The 27,319-nt window shown below is 42.7% G+C and overlaps 1 protein-coding gene across 10 annotated transcripts in view; it reads right to left on the minus strand.

Annotated features, from left to right (window-relative positions):
- Positions 1 to 27,319, minus strand: part of KALRN (kalirin RhoGEF kinase) — a 447,706-nt gene that overhangs the window by 285,877 nt on the left and 134,510 nt on the right. For all 10 annotated transcript variants that reach the window (XM_031590658.2, XM_090143646.1, XM_090143648.1 and 7 more), the window contains exons 2-3: positions 12,844 to 12,918; positions 1,492 to 1,606 (exon numbers count right to left, since the gene is read on the minus strand). In XM_031590658.2, the coding sequence (XP_031446518.2) occupies positions 1,492 to 1,606; positions 12,844 to 12,918 (190 nt within the window). The remainder of the gene's footprint in view (positions 1 to 1,491; positions 1,607 to 12,843; positions 12,919 to 27,319) is intronic.

The raw sequence follows: 27,319 nt of genomic DNA on the forward strand, positions 1-27,319 counted from the left end.
AAAGCAGCAAAAGGTGCATCTTCAGTTGTGTGAACAGGGAACAGAATGGATGCATCTTTCTGTTACTGCCACCTCCATGTAGGAAGAGCAATTAACACAGACGTTTGACATGGTAGAAGAACATTTTAGCTATGCAATTGCTCACAACACTCTGAGGGAAAACAGACAACTTCATATCTTTCTACTTGCAGCCATGCAAAGGATGGTAAAATGTGAGGGAGCAGTTTCATTACTGGAGCAGCTGGAGGGGCACTGCCAAGCCCTGGGACACACAGTCAGGGAGTAACCTACTGCTCTCCCAACCTCACAACATGTCTGTAATCTTCCTACAATATGTCTGCAAATAGAGCTGCCCAGAGGAAAAGAGAAGGAGCAGGAAAATTAGAAAGAAAAATCAAACCAGTAAAAGCTTGATGAGCAAAGTCCAGTGCAGCAAGGATTGCATTGCCTGTGGCCTTGTGAAGTCCTGTCAGCAGGAGATGATACTGGCAGAGCTGGTAGATGTGCCTTCTTTTGCCCCTAAGTCTCTGCTGCCCACTGCCCTCATTTCTCTTCTGTACCAAATGCAGAATTTTCTCTGCACATCAAGTGTTTAAGGAACTGAGTGCACTTCTTAGCCACTTACCTCTCGATACCCAGATACAACCAGCCCCTCCCATTTCAGAGGGTGACTTTTCACTCTTTGCCATAACGTAAACATTACTGAATGGGCTGTATCCCAGGATGAAAAAGGAGGAATTCCTGAGGGCGCATCATTGCAAATCTGAAGAGCCCTTCTCAGCTCCACACTCACCCTGGGGTACCCCTCACCTAGTGAAGAGTGAGGACAGTGGCCAGGCTTGAAAATAGGGAAAGGATTTTGGACTGTGCACAGCCTTGTACTCTCTGAGGCATTAAACACTGGCTCAGAAACACCTACCAGGGCACTGAGCCCTACAAACTGTCTCTTAAAGCATGCAAAGATAAATATGCACTGACAATAGAACTGTATTCCAGCATCCCTGGGAAAGAGATGGAGACCTGCTGAAGAACCATGGGCACTAACGTAGGGAAAGGCAGAGCTGGCCTGCATGCAGAGCCATCTGAAGTGATTCTCTTTGCAAACTGCCCCTTCGGTCCACCCACTTTCCTTCTCAAGCTTGGAGAAAACTCAGGAAAGTGTCAGAGCCTCCAAGCACTCCTCCCTTTCCCATCCTCCAGGAGAGCTGCACAGAAACACTGAAAATGAGAGTGTCTCCTCACTGCTGCTGTGAGCTGGCTTTCTGAGCCTGAAGGCCAAGTCTGGGAGCACTGCCTCTGCTTTCGGAGACTTCTGCACCACTGCTTGCACGATAAAATCCACTAGAGCGAATGCAGGAGGAGGAAGGGAGCACTCTGTCCCAAGAACTGAAGGTACTAAAGGTTAATACTTGGAAATCAGCAACTGCCAAGAACAAGTTCCCCACCCATCCATCCACACTGAGCTTTGAAGTGTTTTCTTTCTAGCTTTACCTTGGCACGCTGGCCAAATAAGTCACAAGTTTCCGAAGGTCTTCCTGTCTTATTCTGTCATGATTGCTGCGGGCTGGGAAGGTCAAGACAGGACCACCTCGTTTATCACGGCCACCTGTGGAAAATAAAGGGTTGTTAGAAAATCAGGCAGGAAGCACACGTCAAAAAAACTATGTGCACTGAATTGATAAACATAAATTAAGGCACATTCAAGAGCCTGTGCGCTCTTTGTAGCTTTCAGGCTTGCCTAATTGAGGAAGACACGCTTGCATTTGCTGGAGCTCCAAAGGAAAGGGAAAAAGAAAAAAAACAACAACAAAGAAAATTATTACTAGCATTTCTTCTGCCTTTCGCCTAATCCTATCAATCCAATCCAATGCCTCTCTTGGCAGGCAGTGCTACAAAATGCTCCTGCGTGGCTAGTTTGAGGCTGGTCAACAGCAAGAAAGTGAAAGGAGTTAAGTATTTCTCACTGTTACCCACGGGCTGCATCTGTCATTGGGCAGGCATTTTGTAAAGTCCCACCAGTTGGATGCAGCGTACCCCAGTCATGTTTATGCAGTCAAACATGCTAATCTATCTGGCAATTCATTAGAAACTGAAGTTCTGATTAGTTCATGCCTACTATGCTTTCCATTTAGAATGTTGGCAATTTGAGTTATGTTTTTTTTTTTTCCCCCTGTGACTTTCCTATCTTAAAATCCACTCCTTCAAAACAGTGTCTGGCAGTTAATGTTGTACAGAAATTCTTAGAACAGCCACTAAGGAGTGGCTCTACGCTGAAATATACAATCAGAAACACAGGGGTGAATACAACCTATTCCATAGCACCTTGTTTTATTCTCTGCTGTGAATAAAGTTAAATAAGCTTGAAATTGAAATCTGGTTGCTCATTGAGTGTTTAGTCATTCCTTCATGTATTATCACATGATTTTTTCAAGAACTGTGCGCTGTCAGATGTGTGTTAGCATCGTTTTCTAGGAAAAAAAGTCATAGCAAAATTACAGTTCAGAAAGCTGGCACAGAACTTCTAGGACCCTGCAATCAAGCTGTAAAAATGCAGATCAATTTGCACTTTTCAACTGAAAGTTAAATCTCTTTAAGAGAAATAGCACTTCTGAGAAGGGAACTCACATGCTTCCTTTGAAACAAATTATCTGGCTAGAAAGAAGGAAAAGCTCTGCAAGGACACTTTTATGTTGTGTTCCCTCATACAGGACACAGGACTCACACACTCCTTGGGGCTGTGACTGCTGGAGGGCTCCTAAGCACCGTGATTTGATAGGAAGAGCCCTAGGAGGCTTTGCTGTCAGAGCAGGATTGGAAAGAAAGAAAACAAACCTTGGAAAAGCACTATCCTACTCATCATAGGATGAAGAATAGCTCTGAAGAGAATTTAGATTAGAGTCAAAGAGGTGCTTCACATTGCAGGATCTCCTGCAGGTGGACATCAAACTGATGAGATACATGAACATAGCTCGAGGCACAGTTTTTCTACCTGATTACAAGGCAGAGGTTACTTGTAGATGCAGTTCTCAGCTGACAGCACAGCGCCATCCATTTTACTCTGAGACTGTCTATTCTGTTGATATCATGTTAGGTACAAGCTCACCTTTGAGCAAAATGTGTTTCTCTGTATGACCCAAGTCACACAGAAGCATATCTATGTATGCTTTTATTATATATGTATATGTATATATAATATGTATATTATATATAATATAATAATTTGAGTTCCCCTGCAGCCAGAGGGTACATATGGAGTACAAAACCTGTCCTGTCTAAACTCTGCTGACAGAATGTGCCCAATGTTTGCCTTTGGCTCACAGTGTGCAGTGTCTTGGTCCTCTGAATGACTCCTGAAAGGCCCCTTGCTCCTTCCACTCCTGCCCAAATAGGGCTCTTGCACTCAGAGTCCCAGTGCCTCTGCTGAAATGAGCACACTGGGGGGGCTACAAGGATGCAGGGGAATTCAGTCTCATCCTGGCTGTCCCATCCCTCTGCCAGAGAGAATGAGGATGGGGGAGTAATGTAACAAGGATGTGATTTACAAGGAAATAACCTCATTTTTATTTTCAGGCCTAAGTACATGCCTTAAAAAATCCTTATTTTAAGCACATGCTCCCTTTGTTGGATTATTTCACACACCATAACAATGCCAAAACCATTATATCATGCATGATGTGACCAACAGAAAAGCAAGCCAGCCTATGGAATGGCAAACCAATATAGAAACCGAAGTTGGTGGGAAAGATTTTTTGCAACACGGGAAGCTTTTCAAGGTTTTGAAAACTTTCCCATCATATCAAGATGTAACCAAGGCTTTCAAAAGTTTCCAGATATTCACTGAAGCGGAGACGTGAACTTGAATCGCATCCCAGAAGAACATGCTGCCCACTGCTTAGTCAGGCTCCCCCCTCCTCCTCCAGTCCCAATAATTTAAATATTTCCACAAAGTGAAAAAGTGCTAAGAGACAAGATGAAGGAGACAACCCAGCCCAGAGTTCTAATCCTCTCCTAGGATATGAAGCACTCAAAAAGGGTCGCCATCTTCCTACAGCCCCGACCACTACGATGCTGACTGTTTGCCTCAGTTTGGTTGTGATCAAAAATTGGGTTTGGGTTGAGGGACTGATTTCCCAACTATATTTCCACCAAAGTGAGTTCTAAAAAAAAATCTGAATTCTGGAAGTTTAGTCAGAAAATTATTTGTATTTCTGCTAACAGTAATGCAAGGACTGTCAGCTGCAGAAAGGGAAACAAAGGCCAAAATATTTCTGCGCTGTCTTTGCTTCAGGATAAAACTTCTCCTTTGCCAGTTCAGCTGAACTGTCCCTTGGGGAGCAGGATAAATATGGCTTTAGAGTCAGAAGTTACCAGGACAAATTGGAGAAAATGGGTTAATTCTCTTTGGAGGAGGAAGGTTTCATAGTGACCCAGTTGGAGTTTTCTGGATGGTGGAAAGATGAATAATTGCCTGAACTGAAGCTTACTTTCCTGTAGCAAGGCTAAACAAGGAGACAGGAGGCAAACCTCAAGAAATCTGAGGGTTAGGAACAAATGTTTCTCATTTGTGATAAAAATTACTGCTCTACGCTTTGAGTAATAGGATGAAATTATTCTTACAAGTGCATTGCACATATTTAAATCTTTCACTTGTTTCCAATTAGTCATGAGCAATCCCTAATTTTTATGAATGCTTGCATTATTTACAACTTTTTGAAGACCCTGCATGAAGAAATGTCAGGTTTCTTCCAGAGCACAGTGGGTTTAATTCACTTGAGGACCTGTAGAGTTCAGCAACTGTGGCTGCTCTTTTAAATACTAATAAACATTGGCTTTTCTGTGGTGCTTTAAAACTGCAAACCTCAGCCCTACCAGAGAGTAAATGGGATATTTACACCATCTAATGTAAAAGAACCATTAAAAGAAGAAATTCTTTTTGCAATGGCTCTACAGAGGGTCTAACATCTCATACATAGCTGTCCTCTTCTGTATCATTATCTCCTTTTTAACTGAGGGTAACAGTGAAGAGCAGAGAGGGAAGAAATTCAGCCCAGATCTCAAAGCAAGGCATCTGAAGGGCCAGGAGTAGAAATGAGGTTTTCTGAACCTTCCACTGTATTAGGGTTTTGCTGTATTTAAGCTAAAATTACTAAACTAAAACCCTTGTAGAAACTGTCCTTTCTTGCAAGCAACCCACTCACAGAGGCTAATCTTGCTTCATGTCAGCCTTGATTTGCACACTGATTTTACATGCACAGCCTCAAGAAATAGAGGGGAGTGAAGAAGCTCAATTGCTGTAATCAATATGTCCCATCTTCTGCCTCCCACTGGGCTCACAGACATGGGATGCAATAATCAAACATGTCATTATGTTTGCTAATTACAGTTATTAAATGCTAAAACAAACAGCTGATAATTTCTAATTGTTTTTCAAGGTGGGCTTTCATGGAGTTTGTTCTGATTTAGAGAGACAAACAGATGGCCTAGTTATTAGTGCTCTGGAAAAAGGAGTCTGAAAAACACATGTTCATCAGGGCAAAAAGTGCACTGAAAACAAATATTTAGCCATATATGTCTTGCATTCCTCCTACAAAATCGTTTGTTGACTGCCTTGCCCAGTCTTTCCACCTCGCTTTCTTCTAGCTTGTATAGAAACGATTGCTAAATTTAGTATCTGGTCCCCAAAGTAGAATCACTTATTTTTTCTCCACAAATACTACAGGATATACTCCAGTGATGTCATAAGGCATCATGATGAGCACCACTTCTACATATTAAAAGAAGACATTAAAGAAAACGCAGAAAATCTGAGAACAGGGGTAATATAACAGACAACAAAAAACTTGGGCAGTTCTCAGTGACATACTGGAGACCACTTTTCTGGTCAAGCCTTCAACTGAGATGGAAAAGGGTTTCCAGACACAAGACTCCTGCCTTAGCAGCTGCCTGATACTTCTTACTTCAGTGGTGAGCCGAAATGCTTCTGCCCATGGTGGCTCATGAAACTGACCTCAGGAAAGGAAAGGTGTTGGCCGACCCAAATTCACTAATGTGCACTGTGGGTATGGGCCTTTCCAAATCCTGTGAAACATCCATACCCAATAGCACACAAAAAAGTAAAATTCTAGCTCTGTCATATCCTTTTTGGGAACGGAATACATATGTTCTCTATAATGCAGACTTCTTGTGCACAACAAATAAGGACTTTATAGAGCCTCATCACTCTACTTCTATCAACCATTCCACCTCAGTGCTTTTCTGATTGTTATATAGTTTAACTATATTTAAGGTTATTCAAACTCTTTGCTTTCTTTTGCAAATAAGCTCTTTATAAGCAGAAATTCACAAGAATTAACCAGAAGGACAAATATCCACACAAGTAAAGGCTCCGAAGGACCTTGACTAAGATCTACAACATATCAGCAATGGAGACAGAAGTAGAACACAGCACCTCTGGCATATGTTCAGGTGTCTGCTGCAGTTCAAATGGATGTGCTGATTCATCTGACCCCTGTAGATCATATGCTGATCAGTCTTGGTGCTGCACTCTGCTGGGCCCATAAGTGACTTTCCAGAGAAACAGAAATACTCCTCAAAAGTTATTTCTGTCCAAACTATGGTGAAAAAATTAATGATAATGAAGAGAACTAGGAGACAGAACAAGCTCAGCTGATGCCAGGCGCCTCTATAAAATGACAAACAATATGCTCTGGACTTCTAAATCTAATTGACAGACTTCCTATGAAGGAAAGTATCAAGGAATTGATATCCAGTCTTAAAATAATATTTATTTTCCTTTCTCTGCCATAGCTGAGCTCTGAGAGAGTGTTTGCTATCAGACCTGTGAACAGAGCTCTGTGGTAAAACTTTTCCAGCTTCAAGAGGCACTAATTTATTTTAAGGGTCTATATAGTATTATCTGTATGACCACACTCAAATTCAGTTGATTTCAAAGCAGGTGATTATAGTGTAACAGTGAAGGAAATGTAACCTCCCACAATAAATCCACCCTGCAAACTAACACAGCTGCAATGCAGTCAACCAGGATCTGATCCACTGGCATGTTCCTCTTTGCAGCAACCCATATCAAGTGCATGAACCAAAACCCAATTGCAAACATCTGCAACATAATAACAACAACAAATAATCACCGAAGAAACAAGGCTGTGTTTTTACTACCAGATCTTCTGGCAGAACAGATCAGAGAAGTGGCAGGAGATGGGATGCTCAGCACAGCCCCTTTCTCACCTGATGGATTTCTTCCACTGCAACGGAAAGCATGGGTGCATGGATTTGAAGATACTTGTTTTGGCTTGTAGTGTACTTTTTCTTATTAATATAAGTATTTTGAGGTACTTCTTTCATTTTAAATGATTACTTGCCAACAAGCCACTAGGAAAATTGATTCATTTCCCACTGAGGAAATTATTGCCCCAGTAAAACAAAATGAAGGGCAAGTGGGACGTGTTACAGTAAAGGAAGAGCTCCTTTGTGTGGAAGACAAAACTTCCAGAGGAGCTTACTTCTTTCCCTGGAAGATGTGGATTTACTGTGAAGTATCTGAGGAGCAGAGAACCATCCTCTTCAACATTGTCCCTTACCTATTCAAATATTGATTCCTTTCAACACCCACACAAAGAAGCTCTAAGATTTTGCCCCCTTTATCACAGATGTGTTAAAGAATATCTCCATTGATTTAAAAAAGCAATGTAGAATCAAAATCTGCCAAAAAATACCCTACTGCAAAACCTCTTCCTCCTGTGGAAAAAGACAAGGAACAAAAGAACCTACGGCCAGTCAGTCACACTGCTGACAGCAGCACAGACTCATGAGCATCAAGCACCATTTCAGTACAGAGCAAGAAGCAAAGGCAGACTACATTCATTCTGATCATACAATATTTGTCTTCCTGATTTGAGGTGAGGACAGAAACACAGCAGTGGCAAAGTTTCTGATGTCACATCAGCAAATTGAATCATTTAATGAATGGATTCAACACAACTGACTGCTCACGTTTGCCACGTCACTGCAGAGAAGTCCTCAGCAGCTGCAGTCAAGCAGAGGCTCCTGCAAGCTAATGAAAGTTCAGGGGAAAGTTCAAGCTATCAGGCTTAATAATTGCTACGAGGAAGTCTTTTTCTTCTCTGGCTTAAAGAAGAAATTTGACCTAGAGTTGGAAAACAGCATCAGACAAAAATGTTTCTGAAATGGCACATTTCAGAAGGGTATTTCCACTTCAATTACCCTATATTTTCCTACAGAGAAATATATTAAAAAAACAGCCATTTTCTAAGACAGAGGGGATAGCCAATTGTGAATTTCAGTGCTGCTTGTACATTAAAACTGATTCCTAAGGGAAAAATAAATTAAAAAAAAAAAACAAAAAAAACACAAAATAACACCATAAGCCTATGAACCAAAGTACTTTAACAGAAATAAGAATGTTTTCAGAGGAGATGAGTCTTATCAGTGGGATATAAGTGCACACCCTACTGCAAAATGACAAAAACATTTGGTTGTTACCATATTAATTATCTCAGATGCTACAGTTGCCTCCCTGTTTCTTTGTGTTGATTTATAGACTCCCAAGCTGCATTTCTACATAAGGACATCTCTTACCTGCCTGTGTAAATGAAGAAGAGACCTTTGCTGTGAAACATATGGAGCTCACTGTGTCTTTTGGGAGTAGAAAGCCCTGTGAGCTGGAACAGGATGGGATGTATACAGACCTTCTTGCTTCATGGGCTTAGTTCCTTCCTCTTATTGTTATTTCAAAAGTCCTTATCATCAATTTAAAAGCTAAACCCACATGACTGAATGCGGGGGCATATGTACTCTGTTCAAGGACATGGTCAGGAGCCCAGTGTGTCTTGTACTCACAGTGTTATTTACATCCCATAAGTTTTTATGGGCCTTTTCAGATAAGTATTGTGATTGGGTTGATTTTCAGAGAAATATCCCTGCTGTAAGGAGATGGTGGTGGATCCTGGTGAGTCAGGACAGTAAGAGCTCGCAAAGACTACACACTTTCCACAGAAATCACTTCATGTAGTCCACTGCTATGGTTAAGACTTATGGAAAAAATAATTCTGCATACTAGCAATGTGTTAGCTGTGTATCATCACAATCTGTAAGTGAAATCAGAAATCCCACAGAACTTTTTTATTTCTTCTCTAATCTTAGGGTTCTGATGATGATAACTATACAGTCCCCTTAGGAAAAGGCTCTTCTCTGTCCTCACAAATGACCTAACGTTTTAAAAAGCAAAAGAAACAAAACCAACCTAAACAAACATGCAGCCTCAGATCTCATAAAAAGACATGGAAAGTTTACAGTCTAAACTTCCTCATTTTCTTTTTCAAAGAAATATCTGCATCAATGCAGCAGCAAATTCTAGATGAAAGAATGATGAACTAAAACCACAAGGAGAATTCAATAGTCAAGCAGTGTTATGTATTTCTAATAGCATATTTCCTCTTTTTGGAATTTCCCTTGATTTCAAACTATGTCAGGGAATGGTATAAACAAGAAGATGTTTTTTTCTAACAAAATATAGAAGAATTGTTGATGTTTCATTTGAAATTTCCACTCCAGAGGAAGAGGAGAATAGAAACTAATAAAATTTGAATCAAAACTATCTGTGCAAACACAAAATGTTTACATCATTCAAAATTTAAATATTTTGGTTAGTTCCATTCCCAATACAAATTCCAGTGTCCACATATCAGCACTGGGGACCTCCTGAAACCTGGATCTGAACTCTTCCAGTACCCAGAGGGCCTCGAGATCGCATTTCTGGCACTAAGAGACCTGTTGTGACTTGAGACATGTGGTTTTTGAGAGGGTCACTGTCTCCCCTTCTCCCCCCAGTCTTTACCTCAGAGCAAACTTTTCCCAGACTCCAGTCTCAGAAATAAAATTATCTCTAAGCTTTTATTTTGGATTCATCCTGCCAGCCTAAATTTAGCAAAACCTAATTGCAAAGTTGTCCTTTCATCTGATCTATTTACACTGAACTTCTCCCTTGGAAGGACCTTTTGGGAAATCTCTGTTTTCCCTTCAGGCTCAGATATCACTGTGCCCCTGTCACCAAATCACCAAATTATTACGCCCTTCTGCCTTTTGCTGCTGATTCTTCCATGCTCACCCACCCTCTCAGAAAGTGCTGGGAGAGATCCTGCAAAACTCTTTTGGGTGGGATGTAAGGAAAGGGCAAATAGTTTCAGCACGTCCCCCCGCATTAAGGGACTAAAAATCTTTTCACAGCCTAAGTGTATGAGAAACTCCAACATGGTAACATGTTCCCCACCCTCTCCTGAGGGTCTCATCCACTTCCTTCTATGCTGCACTGACAACAGAAAATCTCCTAAGAATACAATCAAGCAGCTGAACAGCATCCCAAGTTTAACCTTCCTTCCAAAGCAGCATCTGTGTTTCCCAGGAAAGGCTGAAGCCACAGCTTCCAAAATATCACTTTCACCACCTCTCACTGAAAAAAATCCACCAAAATAATCTACAACCTGTTTTATTTCCTTTCTTCTGTGCTCATCTCCTCCTCAGAATATATAAATCAGCCTTTGGATTGTAGCTGGCTCCCTAATGGTTCCCAAAGCCATTGCATTGCTGGAAGCGACACAGTGAACCACACAGGCAAAGCCAAGATTTTATCAGGGTTTAGATAACAAGCAGGTGGCCAAAGCCTCCTCCTGCCCCTGGCTTAATCTGCTGCAACAAGACCAGTGATGGAAACGATCAGACTGCGATGGCTGGGATGCACTGTGACTGCTCAGGCTCTCTTTATGCTTATTAGAGCTGGAATGGGATTTTCAGGTGCTATTTAGATATACAGACATATGGACTTTCCTTGAGTTCAGTCCAGCAGGATCACTGGAAGAAGTCAAGAACAAGTTTCAGGAAGAAAACTGCACCGTTATCCATCTCTAAATCCTCCCTTGGTGCAGTGATGCTAATGCAAAGCTCTGTGCCTGCCACTGACTAAGCCAGCAAGGAGACAGCACCAGCACTGAGCCCCAGACATAATTCAGGGTGGGTGAATCTGTGCCCAGCTAGTTAGAGCTGTATGTCAATTTGCAATTTAAGTGCACTTCTGCAAGCTTGAGCGTGCCCCTGAGGTTGCACAGTGGTGTGGGCAGGTGACCCGCCTGCTTTCCTCATGTTCTGGTTAAAGTATGGGGTGTGCACAAGGCTGAAACACAGAGCGGTGCAGCTGTGCCATCCTGAGCTCATTTGTTCTCTGCCATGTCAGGGCTGAAAAGACAAGGTGGTGAGTTAGAGCAGATGAGAAAAGGGAAGAAAAAAAAAAAAAACAAACATGCAACTGAGATGTTCAGCAGAATGCTTTGTGTGCTGATAAATTCTGCTGGTGTAAGGACAAGATGAATTCCTTGACAACTTCACTGTTTTCTTATCGTTAAAATTAACTGTAGTGTAAAACTCTGAGGAAGACTCAATAAAACTCTGTTTTTCCTCCAGGAAGTCTGACTGCAAATGCAATGTGCTCACAGACTCTGTGCTAACTACAGCTGGGAGATATATATATATTTTCTCACAAAGTTCAGCAATTTGATTTTTCTTTAGTTTTTGGCAAACTTTCTGTGATGTGCTCAAAGCATATTCTAGGAAGTTATTCCATTTTAATTAAAAAGAACCTAGCCATCAGCTGAAGCACTCCAATTCTTGTCTTCATCTGCTTCCACCAGGGAAAGTTGGAGCAGTTAAACTCTGTGCTGGAGGGTGATGCTGGGGCTATTGTAATACATCAGAGCCTCAGCACATTCCATCTGCAGAGGCCCCAGATACCTGTTGCACATAGCCATTGCATTTGGATACCTTGGAGAGCAGGTGGAAATGCTGGGGCTGTTGTCTAGTGAGCTGGGCCAGGAACAGGTATATTTTGAGCATGGTGAGTCTATGAGGACCTGCATCTGCTGCAGATCATGGTGAGAAAACCGTAGGGTGTGTTGGCACAGCTCATTCAGCCCTCCTTCACACATGCAAGGCAACTATGGACCCGAAAAGCATGTAATGAGTTGATGGGTTGATGTGAGATGCCCTGGCTCTAAGATGAACTCAGGCACCATAAGGGAAGGGGCTACATAAACAATAGAGACAGGCTGTTGTTATTAAATATTCCATCTGAAGCCATCCTCTCTTCTGCATCCTCAGCTTCATGTCACAGGCAGATCTGCAGGTACGCTGTTTTTATGATGACATTCTTCTCTCTGGAGCAGTGAAAGCAAACGGGGCAGAGCAGGCTGACTGCTTGATGCTAACTTTCTTCTTGCATTAGGCAAGATCACCAAAAGCTGATTGAATGGCTTGCGCTTGGCAAAAATGCTGGCACTGGAAATACCCACTTTTTATAATGCAGTTTGAATGACTTCATGCAAGTTTGCAATTGGTTCACGTGTTCTCTTCCCCTCTGTGAATATAGCATCAGTGGTACTTCTACTGCAAGCAGACTGGGATAGCAAGACAAACACTGGTGATTCACTGACCCTGAACTCGGGCTGGGTCCCTGACCTGAACCATCCCAAGTCCCGAAACAGCCCAGGTCTGGGCTGCAGCAGAAAAGCTGTATTTTATGCCTCCTGCCCATTTACCTGTTTCTCAGAATATGAAGAAGACCACCGTGGGCCAGTTTCCTGCTCTCTGGGTGTTACTGGGTAGCCCTGTTCCACATATAGCCCTTATATTTTTTAGCAGAAGATTTAATTTAAGTACTGCCATCCAAACGTGAAACCGGTCCCTTGTGCACCATAAGGACCAGCATGCAGCAGGCAGTGCTTGTGCTGGGATAGAGGGAGCTGGGAAGGATGCGCTCACCTGATACGAAGGCCACTTTCTCCTTTAGTATAGGAAGGACATCAGCAGCTTTTAAGCCATCATTTCGGAATGAGCCTGCAAAAGAGGAAGACAAGAAGGGCAGATTAGATGAAAGCATGTATTTTCTCAAGTTTCATGGACTGTACATGTTTCTTAAAGTGAGTCTGGAAAAGTCTATAATTTACATAAAAGCAGAGAGCTGGACCCTTACAGCTGATAAATTAATGTCATTAGCATTGAAAGAGATATGCTTGTGAAATACAGACAGTCAACTCATCTCACTTCATCAAATTCGAGAATTTTACTACTTTAAAAGTTCTGAAAGGTTAATAAAATGGAGGGAGATATAAAAAGGAGGTGAAATCGATGCGAATGCATTTGAGTAGGCTTTGGAACACAGTCCTAAGAGAATTTTTAAGGAGCATTTTGTGTTAGAATTTTAGTTGCTCAATTCCTTCTGTGTTCAAGTAAGCAAGACTTTGTACACTCTGCATTAAAGAAACAAGACTTTGCTATTTAACTTATCCTGCTACACTGAGAGCTCGGTGCAACTTAAAGCACTCTCCTACTTCTGTATATCTCACAAAGGCAATACACATGGAAACTAGGAGAAAGCTCTATGATTTTAAAAGATGATCACATCCAGAGCTGCAGGCAGACAGCTTGCTGCTAACAGCCCCAGTGCCCTGGCTGTATGCAGGAGAGGCAAAGACAGACACCAGTGGGGATGGTGCCACCAGCAGACATTTTCAGCTTTCTCAGTATTCCCCAGGACAGGTGAAAACAGTAAAGGTGGAGGAATTGGAAAACTGAGTCCTCTTTCCAACCAGGGAATCCACAAAAGCTCTCAAAATCTGCAGAACTTCCCTCAGGATGAGGGGTTACATTCCCAAAGGTAGAACAGCATCTGAAGCAATGCCCTGGCTCTGGGCAGCGTACACGTTCACTCGAGCAGCAGCTCTGGAACTGCAGTCCAATCTGTGGCCACTGCCTCTGAGATGACTCCAGCTTCTGACAAAAGCCACACGTTGGCAGCTCCATCTCAGAGCATGCCGTCAGCTTTTCCAGTAAGGACTGGAAGAAGAGATATATGAACAGGAAAACCAATGGCTGTAATGAGGGCTACAAAAGCAATGGTCTCCAGCATCTGTCTCCAGGAGGGCTGAGTACAGCAACAATGCATTACCCAGTACATAAGTTATTACAGACATATCCCTAATAACGCTCAGTTTCATCCTAACCCCCAGCTGTTTCTAATACAGTTGTTTTGTTTATTTGCGTGCTGGATCTGAAGCCATGTCTGCATAGCACCACCTAATTTTTCCACAGAGCATTGGATATACAGCCACCTAGCCAGTTCGTTCCTGGACACAGATGAAGGCCATACTTTGCATCTTGCCTGACACTGCTCTCCTGCCCTTACAAAGCTCATGTCCCTCTGCAGCAGATGAACAGAAAAGGACAGATGGGTGATGGAAAGGCAGGCTGGATATCTGGCACTTCATCCATGCACTGGTTTGCTGGTTCACCATTGTCATAATCATGGGTGTATGTAACAGTGTCCTTCCTGCTCTTTCACCTGCGAGTCTAACTGTGCTCTGTAAAGAAGCTTAAGCATTGCAATCACTTCTTTACCAGAAGAGAATCAGAGGTGCAGAGAGCACAGTGCCACATTTCAGCCAACCCACAGCATTTCACATCTTTGCCACGTCCTGGCTTAGCATGCTGTCCCCACACAAGAAGAAAGCACACCATGCTTGCAGGAGTAGCTGTCAGAAGAATGTATTCTTGGAAACTTGGAAACACTGAAAAATTTAAGAAGTGCATGCTCAGCACTGCTGAGTCATTTTTCAGGGCAGATCAACGTTGCAAATGCACAGCTCGTCTCCTAGCAGGGATTCCCTGTGCAGCAGAAGCATCTCACAGTTTTAGGTGAGATGCTGTAATGAGAAGCCAGCTGGGCGAGATGGGAAGCTTAAAGCACGTTTCCACATTAAATGCAGCAAACCAATAAAAGAAAATCTTTCTTTTTTTCCCTGCACAAATGCCCCAAATGCCCAGGGAACTTGCTGCTGCAGGACATGCCGTCAGCAGCTCATAGGGCTTCCCCAATGGGCCACAGATCTGTAAACAGCAAACAACTCCAGGGAACTGTAAAGATTAAGAAAAGATTAAGAAAACAAACAAGAGTTTTGGAAAGAATATAAGCCTTCAGTCTTTGGAGTGAAAGCCAAATGCTAAACCCTGGAGTGAAATATAAATTATCCCTGGAATGAGCCTCACAGGATTTAGGATTTTTTTCTCTATTTCTTTCTCCAAGCAGAGGTCAGTAGACTCTGTTGGAGATACTGTCTTGGACTACATGGACCCCTGGTCTGATCCAGAGTTGCTCTTCCTAGAAAAGCTTTAACTCTGATCTGAAAAAATGCAGTGTGCTTTTGGCTTCAAATAAAGATCAGCTGCTGGAAATATGGAAATACTTTCGATACTGAAAAACGTATGCGTAGGCTAGAAGAAGGCCTCCTGTCAGAGCACTGCATGGGGCTTAATCACTTGGCTCCTGTTGCCTTCAGCGGGAGTTGTTCGTCTCAAGTCCCATGCAACGTTTCACGAAAGCCCACATTCTCATAGTTCTCAGAACAGATTTGACTATTTAAAAACTTTGGCATGCAGTTTCTTTAACCAAACAAAACTGAACTCCTTAGGCTAAACTCACCCCTTGAGGAGCTCCACTGCAGTCCAAGAGGCAACACAGTAGGATTAATCCGGTTCATATTGATTCTTTCTTCTTCCCTTAATAAAGGCCTCTCCTATATATCTCTTTTTTCTTTTATTTTTTCTCAAATTTTATCTCCTGGGTTTATCACAGCCTATTTGCCTTCCTACCTCTCTTCCTCCCCCCCCCCACCCAAACCTCAGTTGACTTAATTTTTTGTTTGAAGTACAGTAGCTTCTTGCCTTTCTACAACGTGCAAACAGAAGAGACGTCTGATGTGAGCAGAGAGAGGCAGAACAAAGGAGACTTTATTATTCCCATTGTAGTCTTTGCAAATGGAGACAGAGAGAATTGACTTGTCCGGTGTCAGACAGAAAGTTTGTGCAGAGCTCAACCCTCATTTCCCCAGTGCTTCCCCAGTGCTTTGTTCACATAACTATCCCTTTGTTTCCTGGCAGAATATCATCCTCCTTTTTCCTTGTCTTAATACTTTTTGCTTCCTTCTCCGGTTTTTCTCTCCATTATTCTTTCTTTCTGTTTTTCTGCCTCAAATATTTACCTTTTTTTCGTATGTGCTAAGCTCTCTTTAACCCCTACCTTCTCTTCTAGCATGCTATTGTCTGTCCCCACAGGGCTGTGAGCCTTCCTAGCTGGGTCTCTCTGAGCTCCCACAAACCATGCACAGAGGCTTAGCCGAGGGCTGCTAGGTCCTTAGCCAACTGGGATTTCACTGGCTGAGGCTCACCGGTTCAGAGGCAGCAAGGCCACAGCATGGCACAGCATTCTGTTGAATAGAGCAACATGTGCTCCAGACTTGTATTTTAGCACCATCTGGCAGAGATAAATGGGCCTGGACACTCTGCATCTGCTGATAGCTCTTCTGCGGATGACAGCCTGATCCTTGATGCGAAGAAAGAACATTTCAGTGCCCTGAGCTCCCCAGGAGCCTGCCAGGCTCCCCTGCCTTCCTTCCCCACTGCAGGCAGCAGAAAGATTTGACTTCCTAGAGGAAGGAAGGAGCAAACTGAATTGAACTGAATCTAAAGGCAGCACAAGCTAGAAAGAAAGCAATATTAATTTGTAAAAATCATTAACAACTATTATAGATTGTCCCAGATCTATAAACTTCACCAACAAAAGTTATTATTCTCCTTATTAACTAACAAACAGTAATACCTGGCCTCACAGGAAGCACTTACTTCCTGCAGGACTGCAGGTCAGACTGGACAGTCCTCCCTCATCTGGGCAGATTAGCAAAAGCTAACAGAGACACTGTAGTTATTACCAGTAGAAGCACGGCTGGCATTGCCTGTGTTCTTCACCCCATGCAGAGGCAAATCTAGAGCTCACTTTCAGCTCTGCAATGGAAATACCAACAATCCCTGGGACCTTCATAGACTTCTGAAGGCTCTCGTGCTATATAACTGAAGAGCCATGCAGCAATTGAGCTTGTGCTTAGTTAAGTCTACTTATTTCTGCATGTGTGACTATGCATAAATGCAGGACAGTAGACAGAAAGGTATGGAAAGCGCCTAATAAGAATGTTATTGAGGATCCAACCATAAAATCTGATCTCCAGTACTCCTGTTAGGGTTGTGTGGAGTAAATGTTTCATGCCCCCATTGTGCAGACTGACACAGACCCATGCCATAACTTTGCTTTCCAGGTGATCCCCTGGCAAGTTGCAAGAACCATGGAAACCAAATAGATGGCCTCCTTAGAAGACTCATAGTGTTGCACCAGGTGCCAAACACTTCATCACAGCTGAGAGGAAAGTTATATTCAATATATTGCACTTATTCTAAAAGGAAAAGATGAATGCTGTTTTTATATGTAATATGCAGGCTCAGTCCAAGATTAATATTATTTTCTCCATGTTTCTTTATTCTGTCCTTCCTTCTATTAATTACACACTGCCACTGCTTGCTAGAACATCCTTCTGGTCACAGCCATTGGACAGTGATGCTTTGGGCTTTCTCTGCTTCCAAGATTTGCCAGTGCTTGTCACGGTTCCAGCAGCTTTTCTACCCCCTGTACATCAGCAAGTCAGTCCCTCTGATTTCCCGCTGCTCGAAAGCTCACACAAGGAGAGCTGCTTCGAGCACAGCTCCTTTCCCTGCCTCCAACAGCGTGAGAGTCAGGGCTGGGTTTCAAGGGAGATTGCTAATTGCTGAGATTGTTATTCCTTCCACGAGGTACTTGGCAGCGCCAAGCCTCCCAGCGCAGCCTTTGAATGTCCACACATTTGAACAGTAGCCTCAGCTTGAAAGCACGCCAAAGAATAGGCAAAGCTTCAATAAAGGTACAGCTCCTTGAAGCAAACACGCAAGTTCATTAGCGTCTGTGCACATGTGGTCTCTAATAAGCTGAATTTAGTATCCGAAGCCTAAAACACCACACCCTGTGCAACCTGCCTAAGCCAACAGCCTTCTCATACATGGCACAAAATTGTTCAAAACATCAGAAGGATATCAAATTAATGCACAGCCTGTGACAGAGGCTGAGTTTCATCTCCATCCATAGGAGATTTTATTCATTTTGCTTTAAACAAACACTAATAGAGATGCTAAGGGAACTCAGTGACTGTGAGTCAATCTTTTATGCATTTCCTTTTTATTTTCATCAGGACCTGGGGATCAGGCTGAGATCTTTCAGTTCCTAGCCTTAGAAAATAATTAGACATTATAGGTAGCCCTGCGGATAGCACATCTGACTGCTAGTCAAAAGACTTGGCTCTATTTGTACTTCTGCTCCTGAATTGCTTTGTGATCCTGAACAAGCTGTTTTAACTGTGCTAAGTCTTGGTTTTCACATCTACAGAAGGGTGATAATGACTGCTCACATTACTAAAGCACAGTCATGTCCACAGACCTCAAGAATACCTTAAAATCATGAATTAATTTTGTCTCACAAAACCTTTCTGTGGCAGGGAATTGTTCCAGTCTGCTTTTATAAGTAGGCAAAATGAGGCACCAGTAAAAGGAAATGCTCTGGTGAACACAGAAAAGACTTTTTGGGGAGGAAAGGGAGATATTAAGAGAATTGGAAAAGACTAAGTCATCCAATGCTAAATTTTGTATCTTATTACTTAAGCACGTGAAGAACAAATCTGCTCTCCAAGAGGAAAATGATCAAATTCGGCACCTTGAGTTTTTAGTTATTAAGGATCTTCCCGCAGGTTGTGGTATACTCCAGTAACCACCCAGATGCAACAGTTTTTTACAGCCTCAATAAAGAGCTATGGGCCATTTGTAATCTGAAGTAGCATTATAAGCGTGGCCATGGTTTCTACCCAAGCCTAGTGAGCATGAATATTTTCTTTTCATTTCACTCCCCTCTCAATTACAATTGGATTCCTTATGGAAACATTCCTCAGAATTTTATAATCCAATAAAAAGTTTAAACCTGCACACAGATTCCTGGAGGAAGGATGCAAGTTCTCCATGAAATTTTAGAGGCTGGGTACACAGGGTCTCATCCTCTATTAAATTCTGGAGGTCAGAACAATTTCCTTTAGCTAGCACTGGTTTAGTTGACAGGCTGTTTCCAAAAAACTGCAGCAGAGCATCAGCTAGCACCTGTAACCTGTCATCTGTCCCCCCAAAAGCCTTGCTCTCAGGTCCTGGCTGTCCCCAGCCGCCAGCAACTTCTCAGGGAAAAAAACAATAAAATATCTAATTATGTACAACATTCAGGAGGCACTTTGCTGAAGCGCCAGCCATACAAAGGGACCATATGCCAGTGCCTCAAGTGTGCTTTGCAAACATCTGCCTCTCAGGGGGATTTCATGTCAGACCGAAAGAAAGCAACTTTAATTAGAGGCCAATTGAGATCCTTGTCCCAAAGCCTGTGACTTCCCTAAAAAATAAAATAACAACACTAAAAAACCAAAGCAATAACACTTGCCCCATGCTTAAAAACAATCTGTATGTTTTCTCTTTGAATACAGAGCACTGTCTTTAATTTTGCTTGCAGGGTTCTGCGTTCTCCATCCAAACATACAAACAGGCTGATAAAGTGCCCACTGACTACAGCAAGGATCCCTGCCCAGGAGGAACAGTTGTGTCTTGTGCAAGTGTCAAGGGGGACTCTGAACTGGTCATGTAGTATTGCAGCTCATCCAACACTCACAAGCTAACGCTTCACTACTAATCAGGCTTGCTTTTCCCTCACCTGCCTTCAAATCCCATCTGATCAGATAGATGTCTTTCTTTCGTCCTTCTTTCTCTCTTTCTGCTAGAGCTGATGATAAAGCTACAGTGTCTTTCTGTAAAGCTGATTTTTAAAAAAGAAAAGAACAAAATAAAAGCCAAAACCTGCAACTCACAGAGGAGCTTTCCTTTCCCGCACAGTTAGGGATAAATCAAGATCTGTGCTCTGAGCCCATGAGAAACGGCACCCCTCTCTTTTGTCCCTATTTCAGTTTCCCCAGCTCTTCTCCTCTACAAACCCACACCACCAGCAGTGCCTGTGGTCACCCACTCACATGATTGCCTGGGCATGCTGAAGCATCAAGCCACAAAATTCCCCCAAGGGACTCCCTCGCAGCACCCAAACTGAACAAAACTGCGGCAAACATTTCGCGGGCATCAGCAGGAAGGACGGGGGCAAGGCACTCACACAGCTAAATAATTCATCCGCCTCTCTTACGTACGCTGACATTTTTGACACACATTAAACATTAATGGAAAATGTTTCACGGACGGCTGAGTCCTGTCAGTGGATGCTCGGTTTTCTGCCTCCCCACCTGCCCCCCGTTCCCTGGCGTGGCACAGAGGGTGGAGCGGTGCCTACCTGGGGCACTGCCCCTGCAGATGGTGGCCAGCTGAGGGGCTGGGCTCACCCAACCCTAACCCTGCTGCTGCTAAATGAACCAGACCCACAGTTTCTTAATTAGCGGAGACGAGGTGCCAGGAAGCATTTCGGAAAGCAAACTGCCTCCCTGATTTCTACGGGCTTCCTAGACATGTTTACATTGACTTGCTATTTTTTCTTTCTCTGTTTAATCTAACGTTCTCCTGCTTGTGTTTTCAGTTGCTCGCTAATGCCAGTAAGGCCTCTTCTGCCCAAATTTCTTTAGCACGCTACCATAAATGTTTAAAGCCCTAGAACTTACACTTTCTGACATTTCTGTGGTAAGAACCTGTAACGCTATTGTAATGTTCATTGGAAAAGGATCACCAGTGGGTTGACAATGCAGCTTTCCTTTAGTTTTGTTCCAGCTAAAGATACATATAAAGAGATTATTAGGTTTAAAGCCTCACAGACTGTCTGGATCTCTTCCTGGACAAGCAGTCCTTAAATTGACTGAAAATAGTACTCAGCAGAAGGCAGAGTTATACAGGGCCACAGGGCAGCCTTCAACGACAAAGGATACACAGTAAAACTCATCTCACATATCCTATTAGACTGTGAGACTGGATGTTACCAAAAGTATATTCTCTGTCCTAAACATACTTTTCTTCATGGAAGGGGCTAAAATATTTCTAACACTATTATTCTCTAAACTGGCTTCTTTTCACTAAGAGAAAGCTCAGAACTGCCCAAATAACTGGTTACAGGTTAAGGAGGTCTGACTGATCTCCAGAGGGTGCAAGCTGTGGCTCCATCAATGCCCAACAGCTGGAGTCAAATGACCATCTAATACACCCTTAAAACACAGGGAAATAATTTGGGGCCTCTCTTTCCAGCCCACTCCCAGGTTGCAAATGCAAAAGCCATAGACCTGACATTGTCTCTTTTTGTTGTTTTTTTGTTTTTTCCAGCAGAGCTGAGCAAAGGGCTATAATTAAGGAATTTTTTTTTTTTACCTTTGCAGATTGCAATATAATTTTTTTTTTCCCACACACATCTTCTTATGAAGGGATTTTACTGGTTGGTGTCTCCCCTGATTCCAGTTTCACTGAACAGCACACTATGCAAAAACTAGCAATTCCAGGCAAAAGGAAACCTCCCCATGCCAAGAGTTGGCAGTACTGCATAAAGCTCATTAGTAAGACCTCCTAAAGGTAGTGAAATTGTACACTGATTACAGACTTGATCTACTGCAGCTACCAGGACCTTGAGTACAACACTGAGCAGTAGATCAGTTGGTTTTAGCCCAGCTACACCAACAAAAAGACATTCATTACCTTTGGTAGGTTAGAGATGTGGTAGAAAGACAGTTCCTTCTTTACCCACACCTCCAACTGCAGGTGAGATTTTCACTCCTTTTAATCTATTTTTGTATTTTCCCCATTGAGTATTTCACCCTGCATACACATCTTGTGCACAGTGTCCCTACTCTCCAGCAAAACCATGCACCCACAAGCACCTTCTCATACTTTAGATCTAGATTTGCTGATAAAAGGACAGATGTTTCTAGTCTATAACTTAGTCTAGGCTTTTCCATGAAATTTTTCTGCAAACTCCATCTCGGCTGCTGGAAAAACTTGTCCATTATGTTTGTTGTTCAATAACACTTAGGCTCTACCAGGATAATACGGCTTTGAGTAAATGACAAGTTGCAGTAAGAAATCAATTAAACTTTAGGAACAATTACAAAACAAAAATGACAAATTAACTACACAAACGAAAACAAAAAACAGTGACTTTTTTTTTTAAACCCACTTCCAAAGCAAAGGCAGAATGAAAGATGGGCTGGAGAAAACAGATTCATCATGCTTTGGCTTCATTATTATAATAATTAATTTATATTAGCAAGTGCACATTAAGAAGATGCATTTCCACCCCTCTGCCACAACCAGCTGGTGCAACATGCGCACGTCACTCACGGGAAACAGTAATTGTGCTGATGTCCCTCTCCATCCATCTGATGTCTGCATCCTGCCCTGACTGCAGCTTTGATTTCAGGCCCAGTCAGCATCATTGATACAGGGCTGCACCAATGCATCACGGTGAAAAGTACCTCGTGTGGCCAAAGCCAACTGTGGTTGGAGACAACTGAACATGCAGTGGCATCTCCCCTATTTCATGGCAGCCAACCAATGGCAGAGCACAAGTATTTTGAATGGAGAAATTAGATTAAACATTTATAATGACTACTTATAAGCCTGTGTTGGAAAAGGAGCTAGGTATGGCTTTCCATCCAGAACTCTTATTCCATGGATATGCTGAGAAAATGCTCATGAGCCCACAAATCTGTTTTATATCTTATCCAGTTGATCCCTCTACAGGATTTGGACCAGTCCTCACCAATGGGGTTTGGGGATATTGCCTGAGACTGAGAGGGCTAGGAAAATATCCTCTTGGCAATAACTGCATAAATTTTGGGATCTAGTGAAAAATGCAGCCTTTACAAATACATCTATTCTCTGCCACTTTCTTGGAAAACCCTATGAAATGCAGCAATATCCATTTATAGCACGGGGTATATTAACTCCAGAAAGTCAAGATATGTGAGAATGACTACTAATAAAAGCTTCAGGGCAAAGTATTAATGACATGTTGGTGAATAAAAAAATGCATATTGAAATATTGCAGAAATAAATTTACCATGCAGGAGAAAAGGTATAAAGTACAATTTTCCAAGTGGTATACTGGCTTTAGTTATGTAGACAAACAACCTTCTCATTGCCATGAACTTCTTTGGAAGTGTTTTGTGAACTCATACACAGAGAACAAAACAAAGAGATAAATACTCTCTTCTTCCCCTTCACTGAAGGGCTACAGTACTGAGCACACTGCTGCTACAGCATTACTGACAATTAAGGATGTGTCACCATGAGCAGTATCTCTGTCTGCACATATCTAATCCACCCATTACCATCATCCTCAGTCACCATAACATGATCACGCACAGAAATCCTACATTATGGGAATAAATATCCATTGAAGCCAAAACGGCAAGTCAGCTGAGCACATAAATTGCCCAGATTCTACCCGAGGACAAGAATAATTATGTTTCCAAATCCACTTTAAAACCCTCACTAAAGAATACTTTCTGAAGAGGTCAAGCCCTGATGACAGCTAATACTTATAAATGAATCTTTGTTACTGCCCAAATACAAAGAGCTGTTTTAACGTGTCATCTCAGAAGAATGTCTTCTCCAGGAGCGAGACTGCCCACATTTGTATAGATCATTGCTAAGTGTTCGGGAAGTCATATGACTCTGTGGCTTTCAAAGACTGTGCTTTGATGTCCAACAGACATGTCAGCACACACACACGCACACACACAAAACCAAAAAGGAAAAAAATGTCCAAGCTCTGCACAGCCAGCATTGATGGACAAAACAGCACTGAGCTCCTATGCAAAAATCAAATAAGCAATAGGATCTAAGCTCCCTCCTCTCCACTTTGCTTCCTTTTTTTTTTTTTTTTTTCCAATCATGTAGCTAGAGAGAAGTGCCAGTAAGGCAGGGTGCCTAGCCCACAGAAAACTGCACAGCATGACAGTGCAACCACCTGCACTATGCCAGCTCAGGATATCCATAACCATATCCAGCAAAACAGCCTACTTGAAGCTGTAACATCACTTCGTCCATCGTGTCAATTGTTGAGGAGCAGAGTGTTGTAGCTCACACTGCCACTGTCATTGCTGCTCCACAGATAAACAGAAAGCTTCTTTCATCAGTGTTTTCAACACAGCACTTTTCACAAGCACTGCTATTCAGTTATAATGATTGTTTTGTTAAGTGTGGTTCTAGTCTGAAAACTGACTCCATAAAAATGGGATCATGGAGTTAATGTTTATTGCAGCTCAATGATTTCCAGATCAAATGCAGTCAGTTTACAAGTAAAAAACATGTTTGGTTTGTTTTTCCAACTATCAGGTCTACAAACCCATGCTGGGATCTAGAAGTTAAGTTGTCATCTTTTCAGTTTATACAATTGAAAAAAAAAAAAAAGAGTTCTGCTCGCCCACTCCTGGAGCTGCTGTATATCTCCAGAAACAACAGAGATTATACGGAACAAAAATGAAGCCAGTATTTTCAAACCCACTTATCTAATTCTGTGCCTTAGAGCCCCAGAAAGGTAATCTGATTTTAAAAGGTACTTCAAGGGCAACTTGGAGTGACAAGACTTAAGTAGCACTTAAAATCTTACTGCATATTTAGGTAGCTAAATAGAACATACCTAAGTTTAGGCACCCATTTTTCAAAACTGCTCCCCTTAATTTAGTCAGCAAATTAATCAGATCTGCATGTGATTACACAGAGACAGCAGATCATTTCAGTAGGAAGGTGCTATTTTTATAGACACTTGCCAGAGCAGAATTGCATGTTAAACCCAAATTTATGAGTCCACAAGCCTAGTCTACATTAACTATTTGACAGCTGCAAATTATTGCATTAGACACAGCCAGCTTGTGTACACAGGCATGTGCATATATGTAAGTGTATTCCTCAGCTGTCTGTCTGCAAAACCTCAGCATCGCAAGGGCTAGCAACTTTCTCTCAAGGTAACGACAAAGTCATGACGTGCAGAAGTCAAACCCTATAGCCTGTAAGGATATAGAGAAGGTATGTTTTATTGGCCCTTTATGGGGCCCTTCTCACCTTTCAGTTATAACCACACACATGAGCCCCATGAACATGAGAGAAACAAGCTGTCTGAGGGGCATAGGAACTCCAGACTTGCTATGGATTGGGTTCTCACAGCATTCTTACAGTGCTCTTTGTTGAGTCCCCTGCAAAACCTTCACTTTTCAGGCATGCCTTTGCTTCTCCCCATTTTCTCCCTCCATACAACTCACTCTTTCCTTCCAGGCTCTTGTGCCAGCTGTCATTAGTTGCCATGCACATTTTCTGAGTGCAAACCACGGCACTGTTTGCCCCTGTTATCCAGTTGCCATGAAGCATGCCCACAGCCAGCAGTGTCAGGGTTGACCACCCCGCAGGGTCTGGGCTTCACCTCCTTCTTCATCACACCTTTGGGAGTTAATGGGAAAGTCTGATGGCAACCAAAGAGATAATGCAAAAGAACTTACAGGAAAAGTGGGATGAAAATAAAGGCTGGGAACACGGCCAGCATTTACAGATGTACTGAGTTAACAAGTTCGGAGGAACTTTCCAAAATATTAGCCAGCTTTACATACCCGGCCTTTCCATGCTGGCTCCACAAGCTGGAGGTGCCTCCTTGCAGGGGCAGTACTGCCAGGCCATCCTTGCACAGTGTTGCTCTGCCTCTCCCCCATCTCCATTCCCCTCCAACAAGGACAAGCAAGTGGGTTTAATTAAATCCCAATGGTATCCTTTTTAGCTAAGCATAAATGCACTGATTTGGGAAGTATGGTGCCTGAAGGAGTGCTGTGATCAATGTAACATCAGGCCAATTATAGCTGTTACGGTGCTGAGAGATGTATTTCTGTTCCCTGGCTCTCTTTATGTTTTCAGGTATAAAACAAAGGAAAGTGCAGCAGCGAATACTAAGTGTGCTGAGGATGTTCGCTCCCAAGGAGCTCCTTCCAACACGGAACCAGTTCCTGCCAGGCAGTTACCCATTCTTTCCCATTCCAGCCCCAGCCAAGGTCTCATCCACAATGATGAAGTCTGCCTGGAGATTTTAGAAACCTTTTAGATGAGGTTGTTGCTCCAGCAAACAAGCCACAGCTGACTTGCCTTCATAAACAGTCACGGGGACTCTGTAATGAATACAGTGAGAAGGTACGGGGGTACTTGTGGCTCACTCCGTCCTCCGGATGATATTTTCCCAGCATGTAGTCACAGCTCGTGCTGTTTGACTCATCCTCATCTGAGAATGCAAACAGTTCCCAACTAGAAATACAGCATTTCTGTTTGTGGGCATAAAGCTCAGTTTCTCTCGCGATGTTTCAAAGCCAGCTGGGTTCTGGGGAGCCAGAAGACATTCTGTGCTGGGGGAAAGAGGCTGAGTATGCCTTCTGTGTGCTTGTCAGAGGGGCAGATGGACCTTGGCAGCAGACCCTGATGCAGGAGCTGAAGGAGCTGCCCACAGTGCAGATTTGGCTGATGTCTGGGCAAAGTTGCCCTGAAAAATGAACTCTGGAAAAGCTAATCCTTGTACTCTGCTGCAGGGAAGGGTAATGTTTCAAGCCCTGACCTCACAGCAATGAGCCTTGAACAATCCTCACTTACCTCCAGATTTTGCTGGCTATGGGAAAAGTTCTGTTTTAAAACCAAACCATGCAGTTACCCAGCAAGGGATGGTGGGCAAGAAAATGCTTCGGGCTGAAGCTAAAATGGATCCCTCCCAAATACTACTGGCTTTAGACTTTGGATTAAATCCTGACCTGAGTCATGCTAGTGCAGAGATGAGCACCTCTCTGCAGTTTTCAGAGAACTGTAGCTATATCCCAACAAAATCATTCATTTTCACACTTCTTTATTATTTCCCTCAAAGTTTCTCTTAAAATTATTTTAATTCCTTTTTAGAAGGAATCAGTCTATGTGTGTGCTAGTGCACAGGGCATCACACCGTTACTGACTCAGAACTGAATGCTTGTTTCCTTGTTTCCAAGGAAAATACTGTTACTGTAGCTTGAGAAAACTCAGACATTTGAAGGCTAAAGGAGAATTTTGTGGGAAGCTGTAATTATTCCAGACAACCAGCAGAAATCCAGAAAATTCAGGGCTGAGTTAAATGTAAATGCAAACCAAGATGGCAAAGGTATGGAAATCAGTGACAATACAGACCAACAAAATTGCAGGCAGTCCTCAGGGAAAGCTATGGGTGGTGTGCAGTGCAATGGATAGCTGGAGATTAAATTGGCATTGAAAGCCTATTCCATTTTTTATCTTTCTCTTATTAAATTATTTTAGGATGAGAAAAAGGAGGGCA

This window comes from Phasianus colchicus, chromosome 7 (genome assembly GCF_987193195.1).
Source record: "Phasianus colchicus chromosome 7, bPhaCol1.hap1.1, whole genome shotgun sequence".
NCBI lineage: Eukaryota > Metazoa > Chordata > Aves > Galliformes > Phasianidae > Phasianus > Phasianus colchicus.